Source organism: Rhinatrema bivittatum, chromosome 2, assembly GCF_901001135.1.
Source record: "Rhinatrema bivittatum chromosome 2, aRhiBiv1.1, whole genome shotgun sequence".
Lineage (NCBI taxonomy): Eukaryota > Metazoa > Chordata > Amphibia > Gymnophiona > Rhinatrematidae > Rhinatrema > Rhinatrema bivittatum.
Window position 1 is genome coordinate 596,002,701 of NC_042616.1, and position 27,950 is coordinate 596,030,650.

Below are 27,950 nucleotides of genomic sequence, written 5' to 3' on the forward strand. Positions count from 1 at the left end.
ACTGTCAGCATGATTAAGTAGTGAGGTGAAAGAGGCTATTAAAGCCAAAAGAACATCATTCAAAAACTGGAAGTTGGATCCCAGAAAAGAAAATAGGATATAACATAAGCACTGGCAAGTAACCAGGGCAGTTGGGACCATCTTTTCCTTAAGTGAGCGGAAAGACCCCAGATTAAACAACATTATTCCAAATAAGAAACAACACACCTGACTGTTGGAACAATCAAGGCCATAGCTTTAACACTAACTAAATAACTACTGCTAGCATCAGAGCAGTCAATTATCTATCCCAGGAAACATGAGTGACATACTGCTGGAAGCAAGTCCTCCACCCAGCATCTCTACTTGGCCTACCATAGGCTAGCAAAGCCAAGTTTTGCCAATGGGGAGTTACAGCTGGGCAGCCCATCTTGTGCAAGCAAGGCTTCCAGCACTCCAGGCCCTCATAGGACCCCTTCTGGTGTTCTGGTCTGCTGAAAATCATGGTCTGGCCACCAAGTGACAGAAACACAATAGTCTTAAGTCCTGAATTCCTTTGCGTTCGACTCCATTCTCGCCCCCTCAAGGATGTTCTATCCCCATCCCTGGCTCTCGTACTTCTCCACAGGATCTGGACAGCAATAACCCGCTTGTCCGGATCCGCAGGCATAAAGCTTTAGCCCAAGTCTTTCACTCCTCTAGTGCCTCTCGATGGCTTGTTGAATATCTTGTTTTGGGATATAGAGGAAAAGATCCTGACCGTGTTTGATCAGGATCAGGACAAATCCATGCATTCTGGAAGCACCCAGCTATGTCGAACATGAACACTGCCATGCTGGAGGTCAAAATTTCCAACCTGCTTGTTAAGCTTGGTGGATCCTTGCTTCCACAGGCAATCATGGAGGCATCAGTGATGAGGGACTATCTCATACCAAATGATACAAGACGTTGCCATCCAGAAGGTGATAAGGGCGATGTTGTTGTTTGTTATCAAGCAGCTACCAGCTCGAAAAGTGGCCCAGGTCATTACTCCCGAGGTGAATGACTATGATATTTGGGATAACATTTCTGGCGAGGAGGTACCTTAAGAGGGGAATGAGCTGGACTCATATAATGTCATGCTTGCCGAACCATCAGCTGCCTAATCCAAGTGGAGACCCAGTTTGCAGAGCTTACATGCCTCCTGATCCAGAAAATGTAGGAATGGTCTATCATTCAGCTTGTCCATCATCGCCATTGATCCCCTGCAAAGAATAACAGAACAATGTTATTAACAGATGCAGCAGGCATGCCGTCCACTTCCCTGTCATATGACTGATAAACTGCAGAATGCCAACATCCGGTGCATTGTATGGTGACTGTTGGTAACCCTAATGCAATGCTGGACACTATTTATTCTGAAGAAATGGGTAACACATTCCTTAAAACACATTCCAGCAGCTTCCAAAGATTTGTTAGGGCTTAAGGTAAACTGATAGCTGGTTAGTGGAAGTAGATTAGCATGAACCAAGAATTAAGGACTGCTGGATGGCCTGATCACCAGATAGTCTATTACATTCCTGCTTGGGCAGGTAACTAGGCCTGGAACCTCACGTAGGCAAAATAGTTTGTCCCTGCCAGCTAGTCAGTCTACAACTTACATAATTTCAGTACAAGTTTGCTCCCCATTTAGAGGTCGATGCAATATGACGAGCGTTAAAACAGGTGCTCATATTGAGTGCCCATTTCCCTAAAGGACGCGCAACCATGTCTCCTGGACGCCCAATGCAATATTTAAATGAGCTGCTGCATAGAAATGGATTCACTAGGGAAGAATTGTGAGTCCCTAGTGCTCAAATACATCAGGCGCACAATTGCAACGATGCTCAATACAAGTGTCTGTTTTATCCCGCTTCAGGTCAATTTCATCCAGTATACATGCACAAGATACACACACAATAGCAAGGGGTGATATCAACTAGAAGCATGTCTATTGTTGAATTTCTTTTTTTCATCAAGCCATTACATTATGCTTTTATTCTTAAACACTGCACGCAGTAGATTTAAGTATTTCATTGATTCTAAATAGGAGGAACCACAGAGCACAGTATTTTTTAAATTTCTCCTGAGCCCTTGACTCGCAGATTGACACTCTGGGGCTGGAGTTAAATTTGCTGCATTAACAAGTGTGCATTGGGGATAGTAGCTAATAGCCTCATCTACATGGAATTTACATGTGATAAACGCTATCAGCTACGCATATGGGCACACGTTTTGGATGCATTAATCTCTTTATTCCATTGAGTGCTAGTCTAGATTGTCCAAAACTTGTGTCCAGCCACACATAAATCTGTGTGCTAGGCTGGGCGCACTTTATTGCATCTGCCCCTAAGGATAAGTCCTTGATTAACAGACTTAATTCTGACTGGGACAAGCTTGCCTCAGCTACCAGTTCAGTCACTCAGAGTGCCGTAAAGAAAGCAATAGAGAAAGCAGCTTGGAAGAGAGTCACCTCAAAAGTATTTAAAGCCACGGACGGCAAGGCTTGCCATAGTTTAAGCAAATGTTCATGCATAATGAGTGTGCGTGTATTGGTGGGGGGGGGGGGGGCTAATCTATCATCACTCTTTTAATTGAGTAGGTGTTAGGGCATCTACTGGGCAATTCATTCTTCAATAAACATTTATTAAGGACTTTCGGATCTCTCTCTTTTTAACCCTCACGGCTTTGATAGACCATCTTCCTTTTTGTTTCTTGGGTCCGTTGATATGGTTAGGCCATCCTTGTGCTTTGGTGAAAAAGGCTAAGCCAGTCAAATGACTACACGCTGCACATGGAATCGAATTCTATGCCCAGAAAGGTTTGTCAGGAGTGAGAGGAACCTTAAAACAGCAAGCCATATTTTTAAATTTCTGAAACAGCTGACTGACTGTAGTCCTACCCAGGCCGACAAAGAAAAAATTGTCCAAATAATGAATTATGTTCGGGATTCCTGTGCACCCACCAATTCCTACTGCAAGAAGGTGCTGAAGATTTCAAAATAAGCGTATGCAATAGAGCAGTCCATAGGCATACATTTATCAAAATAGAAGCACTTTAGAAGTGGAAGCCCAGCAAAAGGAAACGGTGAGAATATACTGGAAGCAATATAAATGCTTATTCTTTGTCTGCTTTATCCATAGGAATGCTGACACCACATTCTCTAAGCTTCTCACATGCCCAATCAAAAGAGGTGTTCTTCATCAAGCTTGCCTCAAGAAGGCTGAATTTGTTGACTGACCCTCTATCCGGTTAAGATAGATTGTGAATCAATCCATACTTATCCCTCCTTCTTGGGTACCATAGACAAGGGGGACAGAATAATTTGTGCAAAAGGCTCCTTGGGGAATGAGTCAGCCATTCGGCCCAGACTTAACTCGATGGACAGCTTCTGTCTGATCATAATCACATAATGTGAGGTGGAATGAGAAACTGGGGAGGGTGTCAAGGTCAAGGCACCTGTTTATGGATTCCAGAACCCATATCTGAAACCTTGCAGCAGAGTGGCCACCACTTCCCTGTCAGGGTACGGAAAAAAGTTGGATTCCAGACTGCCCAGCTTAAAGGTATCCGGTTATGAGTAAGGGCTAAGTCCTCATTTCCCAGGGCTCCCTGATCCTTTCAAGGGGTACCAAATGGTAGGATGCCGCATGGCAAATACACTGCATATATGTTCTTGTGTTTACAGTCCTGGGCTGAGCATCCTTTTCTGTTGTATCGCCAGCATGTATCTGCCATGATGGAATTATCTTTTGCCTTAGCCACAACTCTGGCAGTACTCCAAAAGGAGCGACCTTGTGACTACCCTTCACTAGTCATGGCTGTCAGGTGTGTCAGCCAAAGCTCCACATCGTGAGAGCCCCATGACATACCAGAGGTGTCTACCATTCTTTCCATAATCTCTCATCGTAATTGAGCCAGGAAAAACCCTTGAATGTGGAGTGAGTGTTCACAATAGCATCCATATAGGACCACATGGCCAAATGCTGAGAAGAGTCAACCCTACCCATGCAAATGACCTGACTCATGAATTGAGGTTCCATGAAATTTCCTGCTGATTATGGTTTCTGCTATTAGTACTTCACTTCTTGTGCTTTTCCAATAAACTGAAAATATACAGATGTCCATATTCAAAAGCATTTAGATGGATAACTCAGAAGTTATCTGGCTTAATTAATATTTGTCATAAAATTACACAAATTTAGAGAGCCAAATTATATATAGTAAACATACAAAATTTATTTAAATTCACCCACAACCTATGTAGACAATAAAAACTAAGCTAGCACACTCACACATTCATACCAACACATTAAAAAATATGTTCATTGAGATATCACATACAAAATGTAGTCTCTTGCCACGAATATATTACACATATGTATTTTCTTTACAAACAATCAACAATGTAAATCTTATCTATTGCCATAAATTTCTTAAACTAAGATGTATAATTCCTGATGTCCGACAAAAGTAGATCACAAGATCTCTTCGTTTCACTCCTCACATGAGGGGCTTCCTCAGGGACCAATGTAATTCACATATATTGCATATGCAGACGCGCTGCAATAAACCAATATAACAGGGATTAACCTCCAACTTAATCTGAAAAACCTTTTTCACCCATAACCAATGAAAATATCTCTTCAATTTTTCAACTCCAAACTTTAACCATTAAAACCCTACCCAATTCACCATCACCGAACTTCAAAATTATCTCCTAATTCCCTTTTTAACCCTATCCTTTAACCATGCCCGTTACAATCAAAACAATGAAAACACAATTTTTTCTTCTTTTTCCTCTTAACCTATACTGAACCACCTGACAAACTCAGGTCAAATATATATCACGACCACACCTACCTTGAGTTATAAATATCCAAGTGTTTTACTTCATTAAGTTCTTATAAACGCCATCCTTCACAATGTTTTCGATACCTCTAGGGCCATCAATCCAAACACTTCCTTGTTTCACAGCATGTCACGCGGTGTTCCCGCTAATTATTACAAACTGATACTGACTTCAATCCTTTTCATGAATCTTATAAGACACACCAACCCGTGCTCTCAAAGAACATATCCTGCAACGATATAACCCACAAATTGTTTCTTATACCTAAAGAACTTGCTTACCATTCACCACCAACTACTGCAATGCACAGGAAACCTTCCAATACTCACGTTCAGACCGGAGGTGACGTACCACGTCGTCACTCACTGATGAATGAAAGTAATGCTGATTCAAACAACTTTATATGAAGCGAACACAGATAATTGGACGCACTTGCCAATTATCTGATCACAGCCTCAACATAATGTGCGAATAACAAACCACCCCAGTCCACTTTTATCCTAATCAGAACCCAATAGACCTTGCTGGAACTATTCAACTACCCACCTCTTAATAAAATGCATTCCATTCTATTGGACCATTAAGTCCTGACGGGATCACAGTCTGCCAACTAAAGATAAATTGTTGTTCAATCTTTCTTAACATGAGGGATAAATCTCCCCCATGTTGAAGGGTTACTTGCTTGATCACAAAAAAACGAATATCTTCCACAGTGTGGCTTCTCTCAATCCAATGACTTACTAAAGGAGCATGTTCCCGCGATGCCTTAATACGGCTCCGATGCTCAACAATACGACAACGAATGGAGCGCGTCGTTTGTCCTATGTAGATTAAATTACACGGACAAATGATAGCGTATACCACTCCACTAGTATTGCAATCAAACAGCCTTGGAATTTTATAGGGAAATTTCAAATGAGAATGACAAAACATTTGACACCGCAGCGTCAAAGGACAAACCGAACACGACCCACAAGGCACTTGTCCATATATCAAACCTGAATCACCCAATATCTTACCCCCCTTAAGTTTATCGTGCAAAGTTTGACGTTTTTTCATGGCGAATACAGGATTCTCCATGAAACAAGGAATAGTTGACAGGATGTGCCAATGGCTTAACACTATATCTTTTATCTGAGTACTCTTCATGGAAAATGGAATGGTACAAATCATCCGGTTTAAAGTCTCTTTTGGATTATAAATCAACAAATTGTCCCTGTTTGAATATAATGCACGTTTGTAGGCTTTTTTTATAACAGACTTAGAATACCCTCTAGCTATAAATCTATCCTGTAACTGAGATGCCTGAATTTTAAACTCGGTAGTGGAAGTACATAAACGGCGATATCGTAAGAATTGACTTATAGGGATGTTATCCTTCAATTGTTTCGGATGAAAACTACGGTAATGTAAAAGTGTGTTTCTATCCGTACTTTTCCTGTACACCGTAGTGTCCAACTTCTTTCCATGAACAAAAACCTGCATGTCCAAAAACGTCACAGAATGTTTATGTTTAACCACAGTGAATTTTAAATGTTGATCCCAAGAGTTCAATAAATTCAAAAATATTTCTAACTGTACCCCATTACCACTCCAGATGAAAAATAAATCATCGATATAGCGTTTCCAACATACTATATGTCGAAATGAATCAGATTTATAGACCCATTTACTTTCAAAATTTGCCACGTATAACCCCGCTACACTGGGAGCCATCGGCGACCCCATGGGGATACCTTGAGTCTGTAAAAAGTAATCCGCCTGAAAACTAAAACAATTCTGGGTTAAAGCAACTTCTGCGATAGTCATCAAAAAATGTATTTTCCTTTGCGGTATATCAAGCTTCACTAACTCCCCTTCAATTACTTGTAAAGCTTCCCTTTGGGGTATACTGGTGTATAACGAGGATATATCCGCAGTAAGTAAAATCCAATTTGATTGTATATCCGGCAGACTTGTCAACTGATTAATAAAATCAGTGGAATCTTTAACATATGAAGGTACACACTGTACCAGAGGTTTCAAATAATGATCAATCATCTGCGCAAGGGGCTCCAAAACAGTCCCTATTCCCGCCACAATCGGTCGCCCGGGCGGGTTTATCAATGTTTTGTGGATCTTTGGTAAAATGTACAGATGGGCCGTAGTAGGAAATGATACCTGCAAAAAGCGATGTTCTTTATTGGTGATAATTTTTTCCTTATTCGCCTTTTCTAAAATTTCCATAACTTGCTGATGCAACACAGGCGTAGGATTTTCATCCAATTTTCTATATGCCTGTCTGTCAGATAATTGACGATGCACTTCATTTTCATAATCCCTCTGATTCATGACTACGACAGCACCCCCCTTATCCGCAGCCATTATCCGTATAGAACTATCTTCCCGCAAAATTTTCATAGCTTGCCATTGTTCCTTCGAGAGATTGTATTTAATAAAATCTCTCTGGCCTTCCATTTGATCTAAATCTCGAAGTACCAAACTTTGAAAAGTTTGAAGCAAGTGGCTAGGGGGAATAGGTGGAATCCATTTTGAAGGTTTGTAAAGCCCATCTCTATTGCTTGATCTTGCCTCATCCTTAAAAAACTCCTTAATATGGAGGCGTCTAAAAAATTTTTGGAGTTCAACCCGGGTCACAAACGAATCATATCGACAGGCAGGACTAAATGAGAAACCTTTATTTAACACCTCTAACATAGGTTTAGTCAAAACTTTATCAGACAAATTAAACACAGAGGTATCACTCATAACACCTGTGCCATGGTCTATCGACGCAGATTGTAGTTGGCACTGTACGGTCTGTTTTTTTGAAACCTGGACCCCCGTGTTCCCCTGTTTCCTCGGGCCCGCTGCTCTAAAAAATGAGAATCAGTGTGTTGATGGGACTCATGACTAGCATTGGAACTTTCCCCCTCTGCAAACCTTACCTGTCGCTTCTCTTTATTTTTCTCTTTTTGTATATCTTCATCTGTGGAATCCTCGGATGAAGAAAAGTCACCCTTTCTTTGGCTGAATCTCTGTTTTCTATTAACTTGCATCCAGTGGTATACATAACCACCATTATAATCCTTCTCGTCTCGATAAAATTTGCTGATTTTTATTTTTCTTGTTTCTTCACGATACTCATCTAATTGTTTTTGTAGCTCACTCATCTGATTAGATAATGTATCTGTTGACAGATCATTCTGAATTTTTTCCAATTCAAGATCAATATCTTTTGTTAGTTCTTCAAGACTAACCTTAGTGGTTTCAATGATTAAAATCATCAAATCATGCGAGCATTTATTGAGTATCGAATTCCATTTCTGGACAAAAATCTCATCATCAGCAAATAGAGAAGGAGATTTATTCACCCTCAACCCCCGCGGGATGCGCTTCACATAACAGTATTCAGCCAAAGTCGAGGCGTGCAATTCCATCCGTATCGCTTTTTTACGATTTTTTGCATAATTCTCCCAGTTGCCTGTATCATCATTTTTATTATTCTGTTGTGCCGACTCAAAAAGATGAAACCCTGCAAGAATAGTATTGGGCCGCTTGTTAATATTTGGGCATTTAACTGGGTATATTTTAGCTGGCTATCTTATTATTCAGCTAAAATTTATCTGGATAAAGTAGGGGCATTCAGGGGGTGCTACAGGGAGGAGTTACGTTAGTCGACTAAATTATCCAGCTAACTCCCAATATTCAGAGTTAGCTGGAAAACTTATCTCCCTAAGTCTGGTCAGGCCAAAGAGCTGTCCTAAATTTAGCCAGATAAAGTTAGGTGGCTAAATTCAAGATAGCCAGATATATTCAAAAGTGTAGCTGCACTAATGAATATACCTCCAAAGTTAGCCAGATAAGTTTATCTGGCTAACTTTGCTATTCAAACAATAACTAAATATGGATCTCATATTATTGTCTATGCCTGATTCGCAGTCTCGGGGATTGAGGCACTCCCTGCCACAACTGTTTCGTGCTATTTTGGACAGGGGACCCACCACCCATTGCCAGAGAGACAGTGTGAGTTCCCACAACCAAAACTCGCCTAGAGGTCATGGAGCTCAATGATGTACTCCTCCCACATGAGGATCTTGAGCTGTGAGAATGCCTGCCCTTGAGGCATCACTATTTTGTAGGAGTCTGCGACTCTTGTTTGGTGGCATACTCTGCTGTTGCCATTGCTGGGTCATATGTATGTGCAGTACCAGACTCACCAATTGCGGGAGCTGTGGGGGTGGTTCCATCTCTCTATCTCTCGGGCATCAACATGGACTCCGCCAACCACTCCTGCGCCAAAGTTTCCTGCATGGATCGTCTCAAGGTGTTCACTCCGGGGCGCACACATGCTAAGTGACTGGGTGACAACTGGCTGCATCTGCCCTGATAGCTGCTCATGGATTTGCCTGGGCGGGAACCCTCCTCCCTGGATCTGTTGCCCATGATGCTCCCCTACCTGTCCTCTCCCACTAATCTATCCACGCATAGTGGTGCTACCAGAGGTCCCGCAGTGGGCTGCCATGGAGACCAAAAGGACCAACTAACACCATAAGGAGCCCGTGAGTGCTGCTGCGATAGGTATGCAGCATGCTGCCTAACTCCCTCGAACAACCTGAAGAGAAACTCCCATGGGGAGGCCAAGCCACTAGATGAGGGTGAGCTTTCAGCACTGCGTGGAGGAAGGAGGGCAGCAGGTTGGCTCATCAAGCCTGGGGATGCCTTTCCGGGTTGGCATCCCCAGGCTTCCGTCAAGAATCCCACACTGCTGCATTGCCATCTGTGTCAGATGTTTCCAACATCTTGACAAGAAACTGAGCTGTGGAAGGTCTGCAGCCGCCCCCCCCCCCCCCCCCAATCTCCCTCCAGCTGTTTTTGCAGCCTCACATTGGACCTAGGTGAACTGGGTACAGCATCACTTCTGCACCCAGTACATCTAGCTCTGTCCAGGAGGCCCATGGGAAGGGGGGGGGGGTAATGCTGGCCCAGGAGCGGGTCCTACATCGCCATCCCATCCCTAGCATCATCCCTTGTAGAGGCAGATGCTCTCCCATAAGTCACGTAGTGAACCAGGGATACTGGTCTTGACCCATAACGCATGGCTGCCTTGTTTTCCCAGTCCTGAATCCCAAAATCCCACTCCTCGGCTTTTAATTGCAGACCAAAGTTGCTGAGTTGATGATGGAAGCGGCATGCCAATTGTAACTTTTTTTTTTTTTTTTTTGTGCCTTCATTGGGAGAACACATATGCCCAATAAATGTTGTATTTTATTTATTGTTTGTTTGTTTGTTTGTTTGTTTGTTTGCTAGTACCTCACTAAAGATCACTGCCAATCCATTTGATTGTTTTGGAGTTTTTTTTTGCAGTAGGAAGGTGAATTGAAACAGATCTACCTTGAGAGAAACATGACAGACAGCATGGAACACCAGAAAGAGGGCAATCCTAGGAACCCTGCCCTCTTTCAAGCCCAGAGCTCTCCCCTTCTCTCGTCTGCTGCGTTCAAATGGCCCAGCTGGGGCTGCAGATATGTTGGTGGGTGTTCCTGATCCTTCCCCTTTGCCTCTGACATCATTAAGGCTCCAGGTACACCAAGGCTCCCCTGGGAATGACAGAACAGATGTGACACAGCACCTCTCAGCATGTTCCCCGCCCAACCCCCACCCCCTTCATATATCCACATGGCCGGCCAAACCAGAGCTGCTACATCGGAGCATGGCCTCACAGCATTGAGGGATCAGCACCAACCCCCAGATGAGAGCCCCTCCTTGCTTTCTCTCCCCATCAGGTTAGGCCTGGAATGCTGGTTATTGCCAAACCATTTAAATACATTTCTGGGCTCTTAAATGTAAAGAATTAATAAGCCAAAAGAGAATTTGAAAAGAAGCTAGATGGAGAAGCAAAAACTCAAAATGGAAACCTTTTCAAGTATATTTGAATTAAGAAGCCTGTGAGGGAGCTGGTTGGGCCACTTGATGACAGGGGTAAAAGGAGCACTCATGGAAGACAAGGCCATTGCAAAAAAGCTAAATTAATACTTTGATTTGGTCTTTATTCAGGACAGTGTTGGGGAAGTGCTACACTGGAAAAATTATTTGAAGGTGACGATTCAGAGGAACTGAATGAAATCATGGTGAATGAACAAACTAAATAGTAAGAAATCACCGGAACCGGATGGTGTACACCCCAAAGTTTTGAAAGATCTAAAATATGAAATTTCTCAGTCTCTAACTTCTCATTCAAATCAGTTATGGTACCTGAGAATTGGAAGGTGACCAATGTAACACCCATTTTTATAAAGGGCTCCAGAGATGATCTAGGAAACTACAGACCAGTGAGCCTGATGTCAATGCCAGGCAAAATGGTAAAGCTATTTTGAAGAACACAGATACTGGCCATCTGGATATATACAGACTACTGGGGCAGGATCAAAATGGATTTAGCAAAGGGAACTCTTGCCTAACATGTTGACAAGGGTGAGTCAGTTGGTACAGTGTATCTGAATTTTCAGAAGGCGTTTGACAAGTCCATCATGAGAGACTCTTCAGGAAATTAAAAAGTAATCTCCAATTCCCCCAAGTATATTGTCTTGTTCAACCAATAAGTTGGCGCTGTTTCTTTTATAAAGTCTGTTCAATTTATAATAATTTTCCTTTGTCGCCTAGTGGCCAGCTTTGATTCCAGTTTCAAATCAGCTTTCTAGTTTTTCTCAGCTATTGGCATTTAATTCTATCTCTGCAGTTGGGGTAAGTTTTCTCTTAAAATCAATCCATTTAACCACCTCTAAATTAGATCCTTTGCCATCTAAACTATTATTAAATCCTGATTTGGATTTGGCTTCACCAATAGCAGTTATAATAAATACATCATTAACTACAGGTGTTTTTCCTCAGCAGTTGAAAAAGGCCATGTATGACCATTGCTAAAAAAAAAAAAAATCATTTGCATCCTATGGAGGATTCTAACTATAGACTGGTTTCTAATCTGCCTTTTTTGTCAAACATGATTTAGAAGGTGGTTTTCAATCAGGTAAGTGATTTCATCTGCAAGACCAATGTTCTACATCTCCGTCAGTCAGGTTTTCGTAGGGCACATAGTATCAAAACAGCTCTTTGTGCCCTGGACAGTGATATTAGAGTTAATTCTGAAACATCCAAGATTAAACTGACAATATTTTTAGATATGAAATCAGCATTTCATGCTGTGAATCACCAGCTGCTAGTCAGTAGACTCTGAGATTGATATTGCAAAGCTTTGACCTGGTTTTATTTTCTTTATGAGCATTCCTTTCAAGTGTATTGGGATGACAGAATTTCTAAGGTGCTTAAACTCCCATTTGGTGTCCCTCAGGGTTTCATTTTGTCTCTCCTTTGGCTACCATGATTCAGGATTTCGGCTTTAGCGCTTCATTTTATGCTGATGATTTACAGATAACAGGTTTTTTCAATTTGAAAGACTCCATAGATTTATCTCTTTTTTTAATAATTGTCTTGACAGAGTAGCCAGTTGGCTCACAAGTCATAAATTGCAATTAAATCTTTCAAAATCCGAGGCAGTTTGGTTTAATTTGAGGTCCTCTCTTTCTGTAGTCACACCTATGATGTCAGGAACACCTATTCCTATAAAACATATGGTAATTTTTTGGGGGGTACAATTGGATTCTGCTCTTACCATGTCTAGTTTCATTTCTGCTACTGTTAAATTTATTTTTCTCACTAAGATACATTAGGAAACTTTGCTAGATTTGAAAGATTTAAAATCTTTGGTCCATGCTTTTGTAATTTCAAAAATAGACTATTGTAATTTTCTTCTTCTTGGTGCCTCTAATACTCAGTTAAAGTGTCTTCAGTTAGTACAAAATACAACCACTAGATTAATATCTGGTCTCCGTAAACATGATCATATATCCCCTGTTCTAAAACAGTTACATTGTTTACCAGTTGTTTATAGAATTCCATTTAAAGTGTTAAGTATTGTCTCTCATACTCTATCAACTGGTCTACCTTCTTATTTGTGTAAACTGTTAATTCCTTATATTCCATTTCATTGTTTATGGTCATCACAAGCTGGCCTTCTCCATATATCCCTTCTATCTGCTATCCAGTGGAAACTACCAGAGTCATCATTAAGTTATCAAGCACCATCTCTTTGGAATGCATAAGAACATAAGAAAGTGCCATACTGGGTCAAACCAAGGGTCCATCAAGCCCAGCATCCTGTTTCCAACAGTGGCTAATCCAGGCTACAAGTACCTGGCAAGTACCCAAACACTAAGTAGATCCCATGCTACTGATGCCAGTAATAGCAGTGGCTATTTCCTAAATCAACTTGATTAATAGCAGATAATGGACTTTTCCTCCAAGAACTTATCCAAACCTTTTTTAAACCCAGCTACACTAACTGCACTAATCACACTCTCTGGTAACAAATTCCAGAGCTTAATTGTGCGTTGAGTGAAAATGCATTACCTTTTGACACCTGTTCTGTCTCTGGCTATTTAAAAATCAGAAAAGTTGTCAAGTCTTGTTTTTTAAAAAGGCATTTGAGAATAGTTATTGTTTGACACTGTTTAACAATATTTTGATGTGTTGACCTCTGATACTGTGGCAAGGTTATTTAATATGGATTTTGTTTTGATGATTGCATTGTTTGTTTTGTGTTTTATCATTTTATTTGAATTATTTTCTTTTTGTCTTAAAGTATTTTTGTATTGTTTGGGTTTTATTATTTTATGTTATATTTATTATTATTAGAAATGTATTATTGTTCTTTTTAATGTATTGCCACTTGTTTTATCAAGTGGGATATTAAGTTTTAATAAATGAAAATGAAAAAATAAGATGTATATTGAAGAATCTTAAGTCTATTTAAGAGCATAAGAACATAAGAATTTGCCATGCTGGGTCAGATCAAGGGTCCATCAAGCCCAGCATCCTGTTCCAATAGAGGCCAAACCAGGCCACAAGAAGCTGGCAATTACCCAGTCACTAAGAAGATACCATGCTACTGATGCAATTAATAGCAGTGGCTATTCCCTAACTAAACTTGATTAATAGCAGTTAATGGACTTCTCCTCCAAGAACTTATCCAAACCTTTTTTGAACCCAGCTACACTAACTGCACTAACCACTAGGGATGTGAATCGTTTTTGAACGATTAAAATTATCGTCAGATAATTTTAAAATCGTCCAAAATCGTTAGAGTGCACGATACAATACAAATGCCCCCGATTTATCGTCAGGGGTATTTGTATTGTATCGTTAAATAGGGCACGAGAAAACCGGCACACCAAAAAAACCCTAAAACCCACCCCGAACCTTTAAAACAAATCCCCCACCCTCCCGAACCCCCCCAAAATGTTTTAAATTACCTGGGGTCCAGTGGGGGGGTCCCGACGCGATCTCCCTCGCTCTCTGGCCACGGCTGCGTTGAGAAATGGCGCCGGTGGCTCTTTGCCCTTATCATGTGACAGGGCAAAGGTAGCGCCGGCGCCATTTTGGTTCCTGGCTCCCAACATCACGCATGCAGGAGGTCGCTCCTGGACCCCCGCTGGACTTTTGGCAAGTCTTGTGGGGGTCAGGAGGCCCCCCCCAAGCTGGCCACAAGTCCCTGGGGGTCCAGCGGGGGTCCGGGGGCAATCTCCTGCATGCGTGATGTCGGGAGCCAAGAACCAAAATGGCGCCGGCGCTACCTTTGCCCTGTCACATGATAAGGGCAAAGAGCCACCGGCGCCATTTCTCAACGCAGCTGTGGCCAGAGAGAGAGGGAGATCGCGTCGGGACCCCCCCCACTGGACCCCAGGTAATTTAAAACATTTTGGGGGGTTCGGGAGGGTGGGGGATTTGTTTTAAAGGTTCAGGGTGGGTTTTAGGGTTTTTTTGGTGTGCCGGTTTTCCCGCCCTCCCCCGATTTACGATTTTTAACGATTTAAAAAAAAAACAAAAACACGACGATAAGATTTCCCTTCCCCCCCCCAGCCAAAATCGATCGTTAAGATGATCGATCACACGATTCACACCTCTACTAACCACATCCTCTAGCAACAAATTCCAGAGCTTTATTGTGCATTGAGTGAAAAATAATTTTCTCCGATTAGTCTTAAATGTGCTACTTGCTAACTTCATGGAATGCCCCCTAGTCCTTCTATTATTCGAAAATGTAAATAACCAATTCACATCTACTCGTTCAAGAAGTGTTTCTTCAGTTTAATGAACTATCCATTGTTGTAGTATATTTAACTTTGTACAATGTAGCAATTGGGGTCAGCTTGTTCATTTAGAGCAGCGGTTCTCAACCTGTGGGTCGCGACCCCGGCGGGGGTCGAACGACCAAAACACAGGGGTCGCCTGTGTTTTGGTCGTTCGACCAAAACTGATCTGCGGACCGACCCCAACGGCCCGGTCCGCAGACCAGTACCGGGCCGTTGGGGTTTTTTGCCGGTCCGCGGCGCTGCGGCTGCTGCAGGGAGGCGGGGCGAAGCTGGAGACCTGCCTCCTCCAACCCCAAAAGGGAGCGCGTCGCGGTGCTCCTCCTACTTACTTCCTGCCCGCCCTGCCCCGCCCCGGAAGACAAATGTTGCCGGAGCCGCACGGGCAGGAAGGAGGAGGCGCGTCAGCCGCGTGCAGAAGAGGAGCTGTGCGGCCCGAGAAGACCAGAGCCGCTGCAGAGCCTATCCTGTGGTAACCCATAAAGAAGAGGCCCAGAGGTGAGAGAGAGGTGTGTGCGAGTATGAGATGTGTTGAGAGATTGTGTGAGAGTGAATTGAGAGACTGTGTGTGTTTGCAGAGACAGCATGTGAGAGCCTCTGTGTGTGTGAAAGAGACAGCATGTGACAGTGAGAGCCTGTGCTTGAGCAAGGCAGCATGTGGGGGTGTGAGAGAGCCTGTGTGTGAGACTCAGACAGCCTGTGCCAGTGAGAGACTGTGTGTATGAATGATTGCATTACAGAAAGAGCATGTGACAGTGAGATCCTGTGTGTGTATGTGTGTTTGAGAGAGAAATGCATGTGAGAATGAGAACCTGACTGTGTGTTTGAGGGAAGAAGACAGGTGGAGAGAAAAGAAACAGAAAAAAGGCAATATAAAAGGAAATGGCAAAAAAATAAAGGGAAGCAGATGTAAAAAAAAATAAATTACTTTTTACTGATTGGTACATGTAATCTTTGGGAATGTGCAAGAGTAGCACTTTCTCTATGGCGGATCTCACAATGTACGAGATCAACATGGAGGAAGTGGAAACCCAGGGGGCCTGCATAGAGGAGGCAGCAGAATGGGCTTCAGTGCCAATAGCAGCAATCAGTGTCTCCGCAATAGCCACGTGGCAGCAGTGGCAGTAATTAGATTAATTGTTTGACTCAGCTGGAGGTAACAAAGTATGAAGTGGGATGTGAAATCAGCTTGATCTGGTGGAGAATTAGGATTGCTGTTACACATGAACTGTATTTGGCAAACATTAAATTAAAGGGAGCCAGGATAATGAATTGAAGCCTGCAGCTGAGGACTGATTCATTATGACTCATGTAGAAATTAGTGCATTTTCCAGATTAGTCTGCATAACACAATTCTCAACATTCAGCATTATTTCTGCTGCATAGAGTTTTATCTGAGAGGCTCTGAGGTTGTGAGGGAGCCAGTAAGAGTGAGAGCATGAGTGTGTATGAGAAAATCCAGGGGAGTAAGAGTGTGTGTGAGTGGGGGGGGGGGGGGGGGGGAGAGTGTCTTACACCCTGAGAGTGTATCAGTGTCTGTGAGAGCGAGAGGTTATGGTGGGTATAAGAGCATGAATGTGTAAGTATGTGACAGTGTATGTGTGAGAGAGAATGGACATGTGAGTATGTGTGAGAGAGAGAGGATAACCTCCTAATCCTCGACAATATCAGGGTGACTGGAAATCAAGAGCTCCCATGTATGGACAGCAGGGGCTTTTTAAAATCCTTATTAGTTTTAATTATTGTGTGTTATTTGATATATGTGCTGTTTTGAAATATTTTATTGGTGTTTGGGAAATTATAAAAATGTATATGATTTTAATTAACAGAAATTCTATTTATCAGTAATTTTAAAATATTCTTTTATTAGTATGGTTTTACTATTATAACTGATGCTTTATGTTTCTTAATTTTATTGTTTTATGAGGAATGGTGGTTCTGTTTATAAATGTCATAATAAATAAGTATGCACTAAAATCCAACCCCATCCATAACCCCGCCCCCATATGACCAAAGCCCCGTCCTCGCCGCAACATGAGGAACTGTATTACGGGGTCACGGCATTAGAAAGGTTGAGAACCACTGATTTAGAGATTCACTGAAACATACAAAGGCTAATGCTTAAAGCTGTGTGTTCAAACTCTGTGCTGCATTTCAGCACACAGTTTTCTAATGTGCAGGCTCCTTTATTTTTTTAATTTCTGATGTAGTAAACCGTTATGCTAATGTATTGGGAGTTAAAAAGTGTGTATACTGAGTTAAAATGTGCATTCAGCACAGGCTAAAAATGCACAGGCTGAATGCACGTTTTAACTTGGGGGGAGTGTGAGATGATGGCAGCAATCCTGGGGGAGTTGCATTGTTAGCATTAAAATAGTTCTGCTGAGCTGCAGAAATTAAAGTTAATGGAGCTGCAGGAGAGAAGAGAAATAGTTGCCTTCCTGAGAAGACCAAGTATAATGAGATAAAATGTTCTTTCTAAAGTGGGGGAGAGCTGCAAAAGGTTTCGGGCAATTCTGAGACAACATCGTGCTTCCTAGTTCTCTCTGCTTCTGCCCACTGCAGAGAAAAAACACCTCCCTGCTCATTTTTTAAAATTATTATTTAAAGGTGCATTTTCTCTTTTCCCAGTCCTGCACTGCTTCCTGCTTTCGCCGTCTGCCCCCCTCATACAGTTACATCATTTCTTGCCTCCCAGCACTGGAAACTTTACTCCATCTATGACCAAGAGTAAAATTTGCAGTGCTAGGAAAGCCTTCGTTAGGCCACTGCACCTCTTTGCATTGGGGGAGTACTGCTTAATGCCCTCATTTGCATGGGACTTCCATGCGATGGCGCTAAGCAGTCTGCACTGTTGTAAACGTCCATTTTGTGCACGTAAAACTCCTTTCTGCATGTTTACGTCCTCAAAACATGTTCAAGTCTGGGTGATACTGTGCATTCAGCTGAATATACTTTATTGCATTGGCCTGACAGTTTGATCAGGAGTGCCTAAACATTTGCATACAACTAGGTATATATATGTGTGTGTGTGTGTGTGTACATGTATGTGTGTAGCTAGATAGATTATTGTATTTGATATACTACAAAATTTTAGCAATCTATGTGGTTTACAAAAAAAATACATACATAATCCACAAGAGAATAGAAACGGTAAGCTAGTAATTATGTAAAATAATATAAAATTAGAAATTTACATATATATGTAGGTGTATATGTTGAACTGTTTTATATTTGTTTTGTTTTCTCCATTTCATTACTGTTCCTCTTTTCTCTTGGTGTTTTGCTTTGTATCATTCACCTTTTCTGTTGCATTCTGTTCTTCCATTTGTAGTCTCATTCCTCTTTTTCTGCTTTCTTTTGCTGTTTTCCTTTTTTTCTCTGCCTTTATATCTTCCTATTAACTCCTCTATATCTTTTTTCTAGATCTTTCCTCCTATCATATATTCTTCCCTCTGTCTGTTATTCTCTCTCTGCACTCACCACCTCTCACTATTAACCTGCAGCATCTGATAGCTTCTCACAGGACAAGCAGGATGGTAGTCCTCACATATGGGTGACATCACAGGATAGAGCCCAATCACGGAACACTTTTGTCAAAGTTTCTAGAACTTTGACTGGCTCCTACTGGGCATGCCCAGCATGACACTAACCCTGCAGCCAACAGGGGTCCCTCTTCAGTCTTCTTTTTTCCGCACAGCAGTAGCCTCGCGGTAAAGGAGCTCTGCAAGGATTCCTGACAGGAATTTTCCTCATGGAATTATTTAAAGTTAATTTGCCCCGCAGGGGTCCCTCCTTTAACGTTTTTCAGTCCACAGTACTCCGGTAAGTTTTTACCTGTTTCCTGTTGATTACCGTCAAGTTTGGCCCTTGCGGCCTACTAGCCATCGACCGTACCGCGGCTCAATTTTTTTATGGCCATGGCATCGGGGTTCCGTCGGTGTCCGGACTGTACTTCTACCATGTCCATTACAAACCCGCATAAAGTCTGCGTAATGTGTCTTGGACGAGAGCACAATGTCTTGCCCTGCACCAAATGTGCCCTAATGACACCTAAAGGTCGCAAGGCCAGAATGGAGAAGATGGGACTTCTCTTCTGTGCTCAAACCCCGACTCCGTCCATTGCATCGACGTCACCTGAACCGGCACTGTCAACGTCGCATCAGTATCGACCACCCACCGGTGACCGCCCGGTGTCGATCACTTCTCGGCCTTCGACACCCACTTCTCCCCCTCAGGACTGAGGGGATCGTAAGGAGAAACATCGCCATCGGCACCGAATGATTCGGACCATCAAGGCATCGAAACCATTGACCTCGCCATCAACCGAGCCGCAGCCGCCGAAGAAACCCCGTCCAGAAAAGGCACTGACCTTTTTGGCGACCGGGTCACTGAGGCAATCCTCACCGCCTCTAACGGTGGGCCCTCTGGCTATGCCTATGCCTCCTTCTGTTCTGGAGCCGGGGCTGCTTGCTCCAGGTCTCCGAGAAGAACTGGACCGGATGGTTCAGGAGGCCATCGACAAGGTGATGCACAGACTCCAGGTTCCCCCGGCACCGATATCGGTACCGATAGTGGAACCGAGCACCAACCCGATTCCAGCAGCATTGGCACCACTGCTATCGAGGATGGAAGTGCTTATTGCTGCTTTTCCACCGGTGGACGCCGGGTCACTGATGGCTCCGGTGCCCTCCCTGCTGACTTTATCATTGGGAGGAGAAACACCGTTCCGCATCCCTCCATCGGGAGTTCTACCTCAGCCATCGAGATCGATACCTCCATCAGCACCATCGAGCTATCCACCGATGCCATCGATGCCTGCGCCAGGGTCTTCATTGCTTTCATCGGTGCCTCCGGTTATTCCTCCGATGTCTTCGGAGCCTAAACCGGGACCTTCAGGTATCCAACTACCCCGTCCCTCTACACTTCCTAGAGCGACAGGTGCTGATCCTTATGATACCTGGACTGATGACTCCTCACCAGACACTGATGATTTGCCTTCACCACCTTCACCCACTGAAAGTAGAAAGCGTTCTCCTCCAGAGGACCTTTCTTTCATAAATTTTGTGAAGGACATGTCTGAATTGGTCCCCTTCCAGTTACTGACAGAACAGGACGACAGACATCAAATGATGGAGTTGCTTCATTTCCTGGACGCGCCCATGGAAATCACCTCCATCCCCATCCATCAAGTTCTTCTTGACCTTCTCAAAAAGAACTGGGAACATCCTGGCTCCATTGCACCAGTCCTCAGAAAAACTGACTCTACCTACTTGGTGCAGTCAGCTCCAGGCTTTCAAAAGCCTCAGTTGGATCACCATTCTGTAGTGGTTGAATCTGCGCAAAAGAGAGCAAAAAGGTTAAAAACTCATACTCCCTTTCCCCCTGGCAAGGAACAGAAATTTTTGGATACCATTGGTCGCTGAGTCTTTCAAGGATCAATGCTGATCCTCCGAATTGCTGCTTACCAACTATATATGACCCAATATAATAGGGTCATTTTTAAGCAACTGCAAGACTTGACAACCTCCATGCCTCAGTCACTTCCAGAAAAGTTCCACACCCTGCTTAATAAGGGTTTGGAGGCAGGTAAACATGAGATTAGATCATGTAATGATATCTTTGAGACTGCAACCAGAGTATCTGCAGCCGCTATTTCAGCAAGACTATGGGCTTGGCTCAAGTCTTCAGACCTTCGTCCGGAAGTGCAGGAGCGGTTGTCCGACCTCCCTTGCATAGGAGACAATCTCTTTGGCGAGCAGATTCAAAAGACAGTGGCTGAACTAAAGGACCATCATGAGACTCTCAGACAGCTCTCTCTGATACCTTCTGATTATCCTTCTAAACAGACTTTCCGGAAGGACTCTAAAATGTCTTTTTATAGACCAAAGAAGTCTTACCCACCAGCAGCCAGATGCCGTTCTGCGAGACCATTCCTCAAATCACAGTCTCATCAAACCCGAAAGCAAAAGCCACAGACAGCCCCCCAACTGGGCCCTGCTTCTGGTTTTTGACTCGCATAGACAGCAGCAGCCAAATTCCATTACCAAATGTCCCAGTGGGAGGCCGCTTGTGCCATTTCAACAACATATGGCAATCAATCACCTCGGACCACTGGGTCCTAGCAATAATTGCTCAAGGCTATCATCTGAACTTTCTCTCCATCCCTCCGGATTCCCCACCTCTAATGACATGGAAAACATCCGACCATTCATTGCTCTTGGAGCACGAGGCCTCCTACTCCACTCCAGAGCAATAGAACCAGTACCATTGCCTCAGCAAGGCCTCAGGTTCTATTCCTGGTACTTTCTAATCCCCAAAAAATCGGGAGGCGTTCGTCCAATTTTGGACCTACGAGCCCTCAACAAGTACCTCCAGAGAGAAAAGTTCAAGATGGTAACCTTAGGCTCCCTGCTTCCTCTTCTTCAAAGAGAAGACTGGCTCTGCTCTCTCGACCTCCGGGACGCATACACTCATATTGCGATAACTCCATCTCATCACAAATTCCTGAGGTTTCTCGTAGGCCCCAAGCACTATCAATACCGAGTGCTTCCATTCAGCCTAGCATCTGCACCACGAGTCTTTACAAAATGCCTCGTCGTGGTTGCTGCCTTCCTCAGGACTCAAGGTGTTCACGTCTACCCCTACCTGGACGACTGGTTAATCAGGGCTCCGACTCAGCAATCCGCTCTGTCATCCTTACATCTCACTTTAAATACTCTACTTTCACTCGGATTTCTCGTCAACTACGACAAATCCTCCTTAGTCCCATCTCAAACCTTATCGTTCATTGGGGCAGACTTGGACACCTTACAAGCAAAGGCTTTCCTGCCTCTACAAAGAGCTCTCACTCTCGTGTCTCTGGCGCATCAGCTGCAGTCTCAACGCTCGACGACTGCTCATCGTTTTCTTATCCTTCTAGGACACATGGCGTCCTCAGTTCAGGTCACACCAATGGCCCGCCTGGCCATGAGAGTCATGCAGTGGATTGTAAGGTCACAATGGACACAGTCCCTTCAGCCCCTGTCGACCATTGTCTACGTCACGGACTCACTCCGTCTGTCTCTGGTGGACAAATCACATCAATCTTCTACAGGGTTTGCCCTTTCAAGCGCCAAATCCTCAAATAATTCTCACCACCGATGCTTCCAACTTTGGGTGGGGAGCCCATGTGGCCAGTCTCCAGACACAAGATTCCTGGTCTCCAGAGGAAGCCAAACACCAAATAAATTTCCTGGAGTTACGAGCAATTCGATACGCTCTCAGAGTATTTCAGGATCGACTGTCCAATCATGTCATCCTGATCCAGACAGACAACCAGGTGGCCATGTGGTACATCAACAAGCAGGGAGGGACAGGATCCTGCCTTCTGTGTCAGGAAGCTGCACAGATAAGGGCGGAGGCCCTCTCCCACTCAATGTACCTCAGGGCCACCTACTTGCCGGGAGTGGACAACGTGTTGGCAGACAAGTTGAGTCGCACCTTCCAACCGCACGAGTGGTCTCTAAACTCCTTAGTAGTGAACTCCATCTTCCTAGAATGGGATTATCCTCAAATAGACCTCTTTGCATCACCCCAGAATCACAAAGTAGACAATTTCTGCTCTCTCACTCGCAACCAACATTATCCACCAAGAGACGCGTTCTCCCTATCGTGGTCAACCGCTCTCCTATACGCATTCTCTCCCACTTCTCTCAAAGACTCTCGTGAAGTTACGTCAGGACAAGGGAACCATGATCCTGATAGCATCCCAATGGCCCCGCCAAGTGTGGTTTCCAATTCTTCAGGATCTTTCCATTCGCAGGCACATTCCTCTGGGAACAGACCCGCTTCTAATCACTCAAAACGACGGGTGCCTTCGTCACCCCAATCTTCAGGCCCTGTCCCTGACAGCATGGATGTTGAAAGGTTAATCCTTCAGCCGCTTAACCTTTCTGATCCAGTCTCCCGTGTCTTGATTGCTTCATGGAAACCTTCCATGAGAAAATCGTATTCCTACAAATGGAACAGGTTCACGTCATGGTGCTCTTCTCAGGCCCTTGATCCTTTTACCTGTCCAATACCGAAGTTTCTATACCACTGGCACTTGTCAGAGTCAGGTCTTAAAACTTCCTCCATTAGAATGCATGTCAGTGCAGTAGCCGCCTTCCATAAAGGTATCGGGGATGTCCCTATCTCAGTACAACCCCTTGTCTCACGATTTCTGAAAAGCTTGCTTCACCTCAAGCCTCCATTGCGTCCTCCGGCCCCTTCTTGGGACCTCAACCTGGTTTTGGGTCGGCTCATGAATCCACCATTTGAGCCTCTCCAATCTTGTGACCTTCGATATATCACATGGAAAGTGATTTTCCTTTTGGATATCACTTCATCTCGCAGAGTTAGTGAGTTACAGGTTCTAGTTACCTATCCGCCTTACACTAAACTTCTGCAGGACCGGGCAGTACTTCGCACTCACCCTAAATTCTTACCTAAGGTAGTATCAAAGTTTCATCTCAATCAATCCATTATACTACCTACCTTCTTTCCCAGGCCCCATTCCAATCCAGGAGAGCAGGCTTTGCATACCCTTGACTGCAAAAGGGCTCTAGCGTTCTACCTAGACCGTACAACTGCCCACAGAAAGAGCACTCAATTATTTGTGTCTTTCCATCCTAACAAATTGGGGCAGCCTGTGGGTAAACAGACTCTCTCCTCCTGGCTAGCAGACTGCATATCCCTTTGCTATCGGCAAGCAGGCATTCTACTCCAAGACCGTGTTAAAGCACACTCTGTGAGGGCCATGGTGTCTTCAGTAGCACACCTACGATCGGTGCTGCTTTCTGACATTTTCAGGGCTGCCACCTGGAGTTCTCTCCATACTTTCGCAGCCCACTATTGCTTGGACAAAGCCGGAAGACAAGATTCCATCTTCAGCCAGTCTGTGCTGTGTAACTTATTTCCAACGTGACGTACCTATACCCTTCCGCCTACCCAGTGGGGTTCAGGTTGTCCTCTACCAAATTCCACCCCATTTGTTGTGCCTGTTGCACGCCATTGGGTACATTTGGTGCATGTTCGGACATCCTCAGCTCGGTACTCACTCATATGTGAGGACTACCATCCTGCTTGTCCTGTGAGAAAGCAAATGTTGCTTACCTGTAACAGGTGTTCTCACAGGACAGCAGGATGTTAGTCCTCACGAAACCCACCCGCCACCCCGTGGTGTTGGGTTCGTTTTTTATTTTATTTTTCGGCACTACCTGTAGCTTTGTAACCAGACTGAAGAGGGACCCCTGCTGGCTGCAGGGTTAGTGCCATGCTGGGCATGCTCAGTAGGGGCCAGTCAAAGTTCTAGAAACTTTGACAGAAGTATTCCGTGATTGGGCTCCATCCTGTGATGTCACCCATAATGTGAGGACTAACATCCTGCTGTCCTGTGAGAACACCTGTTACAGGTAAGCAACATTTGCTTTCTCACCCATATTGTGTGGCCTGAGTTTCTTGCTGTTCCATGCTGCACCCTCTGTCCTGCGACATAGAGCCGTGGTTCTCAGCCCAATCCTGGAGATGCACCTAAGTAATCTGTTTTCAGAAAAGCCATAATGAATATGATGAGAGAGATTTCCATGCAAATTTTTCTCATGCATATTCATTATGACTATTCAGAACAGACTGGTGAGGTGACTTAGGTATGCCTCCAGGACAGAACTGAAAACCTTTGCCTTAGCACTCTAGCCTACTGCCCTCATCCCCACCCCTCCTTTGTGTGTGTGTGCCTCTCTCTGTCTCTCTCCATGTTGGAAGAAGTCAATGGTAGATGAAGTCCTACTGGCAGGAGTCTTCCAGAACTGATAACTCCGGCAGAAATGAAATTAAAATATTTTGGAATTATTTATTTGCAGAAGATGCATGTTACTCCAAAAAGTGGTTCCATAATTTTCATCTAATCAGAAGACAAGTTGGAAATCCAGGAATGCTTAGAAATATGTGAAGTTCAGTCTGCAGAATTCAAGTTTAGTGCATTCCTATCCTGTGAAATATTTCTTGTCTTAAAAAATATGTAACATTAGATTTAGGGAGAAGAATAGTTTTGGGATGGCAAGAGATCAAGGGTTACACACTTTAGAAGACACCTCAAAACTTACAAATCTCTTGGTTGACTATGCTAAAATGCCGCTTTAACTGAGTACCTGACTGGTTATGGCATTTTCTGATAAAATCATCCCTTAGCAAGAAAGCTCTTACCAGCTGACCAGACAGCTGCATATAGGGTGTACATAAATTATTATGCATTTTCTGCCCAGCGAGGATCAAAGGCAGGCATCTTTTAAACTATAATAAGCGTGACGCCATTGTCCAGGTAGCATGCTAAACACACAGCTGAATCCAGTAATATCTCCTTCTCAACATAGTCATCATAAATCTGTCTATGTTTCATGTTTTTCAAGGGCAAAGTCTTGTAAGTGTAGCAAATATATTGTGTTACAGGGTCTAATGCATGAATGTGTTTCCTGGACTAATTCTCTTGTTTTGGTTTGATTTCTCTGCCCATTCCCTTGTAAGTCTGTTGTCAGGCAGAGATTGCAGTAAACAGGTTGTCGTCTTTTCTTCCACAGTGCAGTTTCAGGTTCTCTGTCACATGGAGAACCCGGTCATGGATTGGCTGATAGGGTCATAAACTGCAGGGAGGCCTTGGAAGCTTTCAACCTCATTGTGCTGCAGGTTAGTTCTTTCCCATACACCTTGCTGACCCAGCACTCCAGGATCCGTTCTTGCAATGAAGTGCACTGGATACAAACCCTGGTGAGTAAGTCTTACCTAGTTAAATACAGCTCTCTTCCTTCTCAAGGTTTCTCTACAATTAAAATAGTGCTACAACCAATATAGCAAGTAAGAAATAAAGTTGAACAACTAGGTGCTACAAATATTTGGTTTGCTTGACAGATGCATATTTCCTAGCACCTTGTGTACCCACTATTTACCTATCAGTGCCCAGGTTAAACAGTCCATAAGGGCCATGCATACATATTGAAAACATTTTACAGATTTTTCCCTCACACAGTCTTCATCTCTGGATGTTCTTTTCCTGATCGTTTCATGAGAAAAGCAAGCTGGCTGCGTTAGAGTGATTACAAAGTCAGCTTCAAAGGTCACGCTAAGCCTGGTTGTTCTAAAGACTAAAGAGAAGAAAAATGTTACAGGCAAACTAAAGCATAGGGAAGAACAAATAAGCAGCTTAAATTTTACTTCTCATTATGTCCATGTTCTGTTGCTTTGCGATCTTCCAGCCTCAGGCAGTTTATTAGAGAAAATTAGCTCCCATTTGAAATATTTTTTCCACGGCAGGAAACCATTGCCAGTTCACAGACTTTGGGATTGTTATCCAAAGTTGTGGTTTTATTCCACATAGCACAGTAACATACGTAGTAGATGATAAAGGCAAGAACCTTTTGGCCCACCCAGTCTGCCTGATTGTTTCTGTCTACACTGCCTCAGCTAAGGATATGTCCTGGGTATGGGCCTACTGTTAGATCACACATCTGATTTCATTTCTGCCATTGGCTATTGCTTTTTTCAAATGATTTCTCCATCATTATGCCTGAATCTTTAGTTGCCCTGACAGTGGTAAGAATGATCTATTGTAAAGCATTCCAGACATACACAGGGCTGTCTTTTTTTTTGGGGGGGGGGGGGGGAGCGATCTCCCTGAATCCTGCACTTTTTTTGGGGGGGGGTGGAGGGCCCTGCATCACAGTGGTAGCCCTGTCCCCACCATTATAGTTACAGTGTTCCAGGGTCCTGCTATAGTTGGTTTGCCCTGGGCCCTGCACCCTCCTGACTTTAGCCCCTGGACATTCCCTGGTAGTCTTCCATTAGAAAATTTAGAAATGTATTTATAAATGGTAACTACTAAGACATCAGTCTTTTGAAAATTTCTGGTGCTTTGCCAAGTACGGTGTTTGTGTAGCAAATAAAAATAAAATGTCTTACACAAGATAATAATGTCCTACCATGTTGGTGGAACAAGGGGTGTAAGTATATTTGTGTTTAAGTGCTGGCATCATCAGGCACGTGGGAGCATTTGTTACTTCCCACCCCCATGACTAATCTGCAATATTTATACAAATAGAAGGAAATCTTTATAGGTTTTAGGTTGTTTGCACTGGGAATTTGAGGGTCTTTTTTCTTTTGCTGTGCAATCCTCGTACACCAGGGGACATGCTCAGTCATAAAGGCCTCTGAACTTTTAGATATTAAAAGTAGAAGTGAAGAACAACTGGTAACATCCTTTTGTAGAAATTCAGTTTGGTGATTTTTTTTTTTTTTTAAAAAGATTACTTATCTATCCAGTGGAGGAGAAATATATTGTTTTTCTAAATCTACCTTTAATTGCTGTGTATTCCTTTGGACCAGGAGGAAGTGGGCAATGAGGAGAAGTTGTACTTTGGCCTGAGTGAATACAGCAAGTCTTTGCAGTGGGGAATCACAAGCCCACTGTTAAGATGTGATGAGACATTTGAAAAAATGGTGAACACACTTTTGGAGCGGTAAGAAAACAAAATAAGAATAGAGCTTTCAAAAATGATTCTGCCTCTTGCTGGATGACGTCAATACCATGTTATCAGAATAGATTTGGAAATTAAAAATCAGAGTTCAAGTTGGTCTTGCCTTTTTTCTGTATTATGCGAGAACTGTAATATTTACTAATCTTGGTCACATAAATTAGTCTCACTTTAAATTCAACAGCTCTTCAAGCTGAAAGGTATTGGCGTGATGTTGAACACATTTGCCTGAATTACTGCTGCTGGTATTATCTGAGCACTTGCCCATTTGCTGGTATTCTGGCATGCTGTAAGCTCTGGTACTAGGGACTTAATATGTCACTGGCATGGATCTACTTAATTTTTAAGTTAATTTGGAAAGTTATCAATAATGAA

The 27,950-nt window shown here is 43.4% G+C and overlaps 1 protein-coding gene across 5 annotated transcripts in view; it reads left to right on the forward strand.

The window, feature by feature from the left end:
- The window catches only part of GREB1L (GREB1 like retinoic acid receptor coactivator), a 729,370-nt gene that overhangs the window by 558,531 nt on the left and 142,889 nt on the right, over nucleotides 1–27,950 (forward strand). For all 5 annotated transcript variants that reach the window (XM_029591103.1, XM_029591107.1, XM_029591104.1 and 2 more), the window contains 2 exons: nucleotides 25,629–25,815; nucleotides 27,427–27,560. In XM_029591103.1, the coding sequence (XP_029446963.1) occupies nucleotides 25,629–25,815; nucleotides 27,427–27,560 (321 nt within the window). The remainder of the gene's footprint in view (nucleotides 1–25,628; nucleotides 25,816–27,426; nucleotides 27,561–27,950) is intronic.